This window comes from Heliangelus exortis, chromosome Z, assembly GCF_036169615.1.
Source record: "Heliangelus exortis chromosome Z, bHelExo1.hap1, whole genome shotgun sequence".
NCBI lineage: Eukaryota > Metazoa > Chordata > Aves > Apodiformes > Trochilidae > Heliangelus > Heliangelus exortis.
The window spans coordinates 73,088,424-73,094,423 of record NC_092454.1 but is presented as its reverse complement, the minus strand read 5'-3'; the positions used below and the strand labels follow the sequence as shown (position 1 = coordinate 73,094,423).

At 50.4% G+C, this 6,000-nt stretch overlaps 1 protein-coding gene across 2 annotated transcripts in view; it reads left to right on the top strand.

Annotated features, from left to right (window-relative positions):
- Positions 1 to 258: 258 nt before the first annotated feature.
- PCSK1 (proprotein convertase subtilisin/kexin type 1) overlaps positions 259 to 6,000 on the top strand; it is a 30,231-nt gene continuing 24,489 nt past the window's right edge. Inside the window, exons 1-3 of one of the 2 annotated variants that reach the window (XM_071730568.1) lie at positions 259 to 647; positions 2,553 to 2,657; positions 5,842 to 5,952. In XM_071730568.1, the coding sequence (XP_071586669.1) occupies positions 489 to 647; positions 2,553 to 2,657; positions 5,842 to 5,952 (375 nt within the window). In that variant the 5' untranslated portion in view covers positions 259 to 488. The remainder of the gene's footprint in view (positions 648 to 2,552; positions 2,658 to 5,841; positions 5,953 to 6,000) is intronic. The other variant, XM_071730569.1, reaches the window with a different exon arrangement.

Here is a 6,000-nt window from a genome sequence, read left to right as displayed (position 1 = left end):
GACAGAGATCCCCAGAGGGTCCGAGACCCCCAGAAGGTGGGAGACCCCAGAGGGACTGAGACCCCCGCGACCCCCGTCCCAGGGTGTGAGATGTCCCCCCAACTCGTGGTCCCGGGAACAGCCGCCCCCATCCCCCGGGACCCGTCCGGGTCGGGCGCTCTTCTCCCCCTCCTCCTCCCCGATGCTTTCAGCGCACGCCCCCCTCCCCTTCCCGTTGGGGAATTACCACCCCCCCGGGCTCGGGGGCCAGGTACACTTGACGTCAGGATGGCTGTCGTCGTTTTGACGTGTAAACACTCATTTCCATTACAGCTCCGGAGGGTCTGGGCGCCGCAAAGCCCCGGGCAGCCGCCGCAGCTGCCACATCCCTCTCTCCCTCTCTCCCTCTCTTCCCTTAGCAACGCGGGGCTCCTCCGCAGCCCGCTCCGCTTCTCATCGCTCCGCTCCGCTTCGCTTCGGCCGGCCTGGCCGCCCCGTTCCCCGCGGCCATGGACGGGCGGTGGTGCGCGGCCCTGGTGCTCCTGGCTGCCGGCTGCTGCTGCCTGGCCCAGCGGCAATTCCTCAACGAGTGGGCAGCGGAGATCCCCACGGGTCCCGACACCGCCAGAGCCATCGCCGAGGAGCTGGACTACGACCTGATGGGACAGGTACACCCGGGTATAGGACAGGCGGGATGTGCAGCCCGCAGGGAGCTGCCGTCCTTTCTTCCCTCTCTCCCTTCTTCCTCCCGGATGCCCCGAAACTTGTGCCCAGATGCTGCTTGCCGGGCTCCGGGGAGTTGAAGGGAATTCGTCCCCCCCTGGACGGACCCCCCTTTGGCTCCCGACACCGCGGTGTCCGGGCGGGGATGGCTGTCCCCGAGGGGGACCGGGCAGGGAGCGAAGCACGGCCGTGCCGCTCTCCCAGAGAGGATCGGGGAGGGTCGGGCAGGGGTCCCGGCTCCCCCTGAGCCTGCCCAGGCAGGGCGCCTGGCTTTCCCTGGGGAGTTGCGGCAGAACCAGGCAGGGCGATTCCTGAGGGGACCGGGCAGGAATCATCATCTTCAGAATCTCAGATCTCGGTGTGATCCCAGCTCAGTCCGTTGGGAGTCAGTGGATTCTCCCCACAGCCTGAAGGAAAAGGGGATATTTAAAGCCATCCTGGCTCTCTGGGTACCAGAGCGCTCCCGCTTCTGTCTGGGGGGAAATCAGGCAGGGTCGGGCAGAGACCCCGCTGTCCCCTGAGGAGATGGGGTAGCCTATCTCCCTGAGGAGAGCATCCAGCCACCCCTCTGTCCTTGCATCCAGCAGGCAGGGTCTGGGAGGACACCCCTGCTCTCCTCTGAGGGGACTGCTCGGGGCGGTTCTTCCCCGGAGAGCCCCGCAGAGCACCCGCACTATCCCTGAGGGGACCGAGCATCCTCGGACACGGCAGCCCGGAATTCCCGGAGGGGATCCAGCAGGACCGAGGAGAGCACTCTGCTTTCCCTCAGGAGCCCGGCCAGGCAGAGGGGAGGACCGGGCAGGGTAGGAGAGGACACCCCGCTGTCCCTGTGAGGGGACTGGGAGGATCGGACGGGGCACCCCGCTATCCCGAGGGGACTGGGCAGGGTAGGAGAGGGCACCCCTTGTCCCTGAGGGGATGGGACAGGGAAGGTGGGGAGCCCCTGTCCCTGGGGGATGGGGGACACTGGCAGCTGACTCTATTCCCGCGCTGCCCGTGCCCTGCACCCCCCTCCATCCCATTCCATTGCCTTCTCTCTCCACATCAGTCCCTCCTCGGGACTCTTCGTTTGGGGTTTTTTTGGTCTTTTTTTTGGTTTTTTGGATGCCGTGACGTCAGGGTTGTCAGGGATGAGTAACCACCTTTAGAGAAGGGTCTTGTGCCCGGACCCCTCTCCCCCGCGGCTGGGAGAGGAGGCAGAGCCGGCGGGACCGGCAGCTCCGGGCTGAGGGTCATCTCCTTCACAGCCCCAAATCTCAGTCCCCTGGGAGGCAGTGGATTCTCCCCTCACCCTTAGGGAAAAGGGGATATTTAAAGCCATCCTGTCTGTCTGGGTAACCACCACTGCCCCAGTGAACATGGTTGTAAAAACAAACAGACAAACAAACAGAAAACCCCACCACCCAAACAAACAAAAAGACCCCAAAATAATAAAAAAAAAAAACCACCAAAAGTCAGGCTTGTAAAGCCACACAGTTTTGGACACCCTTTTCAGCTGACCCCCAGATAAAACTGGTATGTGGCTGTGTGTAAAAAGCCTCCCATTCAAAATCTGGCCATGTCAAGGGATGGATGTCTGAGCATGCTGCTCTCTGCTACAAGTGCTGTGTTACTGAGTTCTGTGGTAGTAATGACTGCTACTTCCCTAGCTAAAACTGAAAGAATTCCCTCAGTCTCTTTAGCAGCACACAGGCTGTGATAAGCAGTTTTTTTCTTAGACTTTATTGCAGTCTAGTTCCTTGTTCTTTTGTCTTTTCAGAAGACTTAATTTGTCGAGGTTATGGTTGTTGATATTTGTTTACAGTGGGAAAATCTCATCTGGACACCTGAAGTGTGCTTCTGTCTTACAGATTGGATCCCTCAAAAATCACTACCTGTTCAGACACAGAAGCCATCCAAGACGGTCTCGAAGAAGTGCCATTCACATCACTAAAAGACTTTCTGATGATGAGCGTGTGAGTATTAAACTTATTGTTTTCCATTCCCTCTGTTTATTCTGTCTCCCTGTTGCTAGTTTTGTAACGAGGTCACAGCCACACTTTTCCTCCTTTTGCAAGTCTAATGCATTCAGCCATCCATTCTCGTGCTGGGTGATGCTTTATTATTCTGTCATTAACAGAATATGACCCTCTCTCATATTTTTTGCGAGTGTTTCCAAATTAAGATTTAAGATATGCAGCATTGCAGAGGCTTGGAATTTCAGATGTTGATGTGTTGCTGAAGAAAACATGAAGGATGAAGCACAGGGGTTGATTCAAACTAGAAATCTATCATAGATGCAGAGAGTTTAATCAGGCCACGTCTGTGCAGTTACCATGGGAATTAGGGTTTATTTGAAGTGGCTGAATATTAAAAAAAAAAATAGGGGGGAAAGGCTGGGGTTGTGTTGTACTCAAATCTTCTGTGACAGGCTGAAATTCCTTCTCAGAGGATCCATCACACATTCTAGACCTGGAGTCTTAGGGTTCCTCAGGATCCTCCTGCAATTAGCAAGCAGGAGAGAGCCAGGGCTTCAGGGTGTCATTTACTGGTGAAACACTGGTCTGTCTGTAAACACACTGAGAAAATGGGATGGGTGCTGAGCTTAGGAAACAGACCAGAATGCTGCCACTTCCTCTTAAAAAGTGTTTCTGGTAAGTTTCAGAGCAATGAAATTTGAATTTCAAACCAGCACCGTTTTGGTGATCACTGTCAAAGTGTAAGCAGTCCAAAACATGAAGTAACCTCGTTCTGAAAATCAACCATTTATGGTAAAAATCACCTGACAAGGAGTGGATGGTTATCTGCAGGTTTGGGATGGCCAGAGTCATCCAGGAGGAAATACAGGAATCAGAATCAAAGGAGGGGTTGTGAGCTCTTTGTGTTGCCTGTGCAGTTTCAAAGCTGCATTCCCATCTGTCCCCTTGCAGACACTGGTTTAGCAGGGAAACTCTCTGAAAACAGCTGAACAGTTACTATTTAGAAATAATTCTGAACGGGGGATGTTCAAAACCACAACCTCAGTATGAATTAGTGTTCTAATTTATACCCGTGCCTTTAATCAGACGCTCAATGCCAACAACACTTAGGCTGCAGCTCATCCCCTTTTTTTTTTTTTTTCACTTAGTACACAGAATTAATCTCTGACAGAGGGAAGCACGACAGTCTGTAGTATGCCAAACTTTAATGTCATAAGCAGAACAGAAGCAGTTGTGTCACACAGATTGCTGCCAAACATGATGGCAGGCTTACATCCAACAGCAGAGCTTCACAGTGCTGCAGGTGATCTGCTAAATTCTCTCCAATTTCCCTGTTATTTACCATCTAGTATGCAAATTAATAACCGTGTGAGCGAGTGAGAGGTAATTATGCCATTATGTAAATATATAAACACAAAGCAATCATGTAATGCTATGTAGTTACATATGGACCTTTGCTCCAAAGAGCTGCTCTTGCTCAGCAGCAACCTGTTTAAAAAAGATTTAAATTCAGTCTTCAGAAAGGGAGGGAAAGGGGGATCCTGCCTTAGTTTATCTGATCCCTTCCTGAATTTTACAGTGTACCAAGTGTGAAAGCTGGGGTAAAACTTGGCTCCCATCTGAATATTTATCTTCTTCCTATGGATGTCCCAGCACTTGTGGCAAAACAGATAAAAGGCTGTGAAGATATTGAGAGGACATAATTATTTCCCTCACTATCTTCCAGTGTTTGCACTGGTTTCCCAACCTACTCCCGTGCAAGAGACACAAATTAAGATTATTTTCACTGCTTTATACATCAGTGACTGAAGGTTTGGCACAGGGACTTGGTTTTTTGCTGCTGAGGGATGGTTGGAACCTCACACAGCTGCCAAGTGACAAAGTTTTGGCTTGTCTGTCTGACTTATCTGCTTGGTAGTTTCAGCTCATTTCCCTCGGTGCAGTTGCCCACCTAGAAAAAAAAAAAAAAAAAGAAACAGCAAGCATGGAAGTTGTCAGTTGTTAATTACTGTTGGGTGATGAAGAGGCCAAGCTTTTCTGTAGGCAGGGAAGGGAGATAAAGGTAATTGCTGTAACCTGTGCACAAGTGTGTATGGCCCTGGATATCAATAGGGCAGTTGGAAATACTTACACTTTGTGTGGGTATCTTCATCTCCTGTGACCAGCTGTGGCTTGCAGGGGTTTTAGCACTAAAGACAGAGCGAAATAAATAGGGAGTTTTCAGTAACCATAGCTGGTGCAGCTACCATTTTTAAAGGTTTATGTACTTGTAGTGAATTTTCACTAGGCTCTTACTAGAAAATTGTATTTTAATCAAATCAGTCCTTTTTTTTTTTTTTTTTTTTTTTTTTTTTTTTTTTTTTTTCTCGTTTCTGAGTGACTCTTCTATTGTTTCATGTGTGGAGATAGACACAAGGGCCATAAAGCCAGTGGGTGACAATAGCTATTCAGATGTTTAAAGCAAAATGTTAGAGCAAAGGCATCCTTCACCTGAGGCTGATGGCAGCATCTTGGCAGTCTTCTGAGCCTGAGTTTGCTTCTTTTGTCTGGAAATGGAGATGAAAAGCACCAACTTGGTGAAATCTTGGAGTGACCATCCAGACACTAGCAGTGAATATCTTCCTATTCCCATTTCCAAAAGGAGCTCACAGTACAGAAGGAGAGGTGCCAGGGCTGGGACTGGGTTTGAGCTGTGCTCAGAAATGCATTAAAGGGAAGAGTCTGGGGTCTGCATTTGAAACACAACCTGGTGACTCAGGGACTGCTGCTCAAACCCGGTGCACTCCCTGTATCCATCAGGATGGAGCCTTTTTGGCTTTCAGTTGCCTGAGGTGTAATTATGGCAGTGATGAAGTTATTCCAATGCCCATAGCTTGCTCACTGATCCCACTTCAAACACCACTGGGAAGAAGACTTGGAGGTCCAGCTGGGCTACGGATAACAGCATCATTGCCACTGCCAGACTAAAACCACAGATAAACCTTCTCCTTTTCTTCACTCCCAGTGGAAACAGAGGGGCATTAGAGGCAGGAGGAGAAGGAAGCCTGTTTTGCTTGTTTCAGTAGCCACCACTGCTGGGACAGTCCCTAAACACCACTCGGTTTGCTTTAGGCATCCAAATCTTGCTGTGTGAGAGTCCTCACCTACAGAGGGTTCCTTGTGTTTGTACAAATATTTGTAGGTGACATGGGCAGAGCAGCAGTATGAAAAGAAGAGGGCCAAGCGTGGCATCCTGAGAGACTCAGCAGAAAAACTTTTCAACGACCCCATGTGGAATAAGCAGTGGTACCTGGTAAGAATTTGTTGAATTTCATTTGTGCTCTCAGATCCATGATTTCAC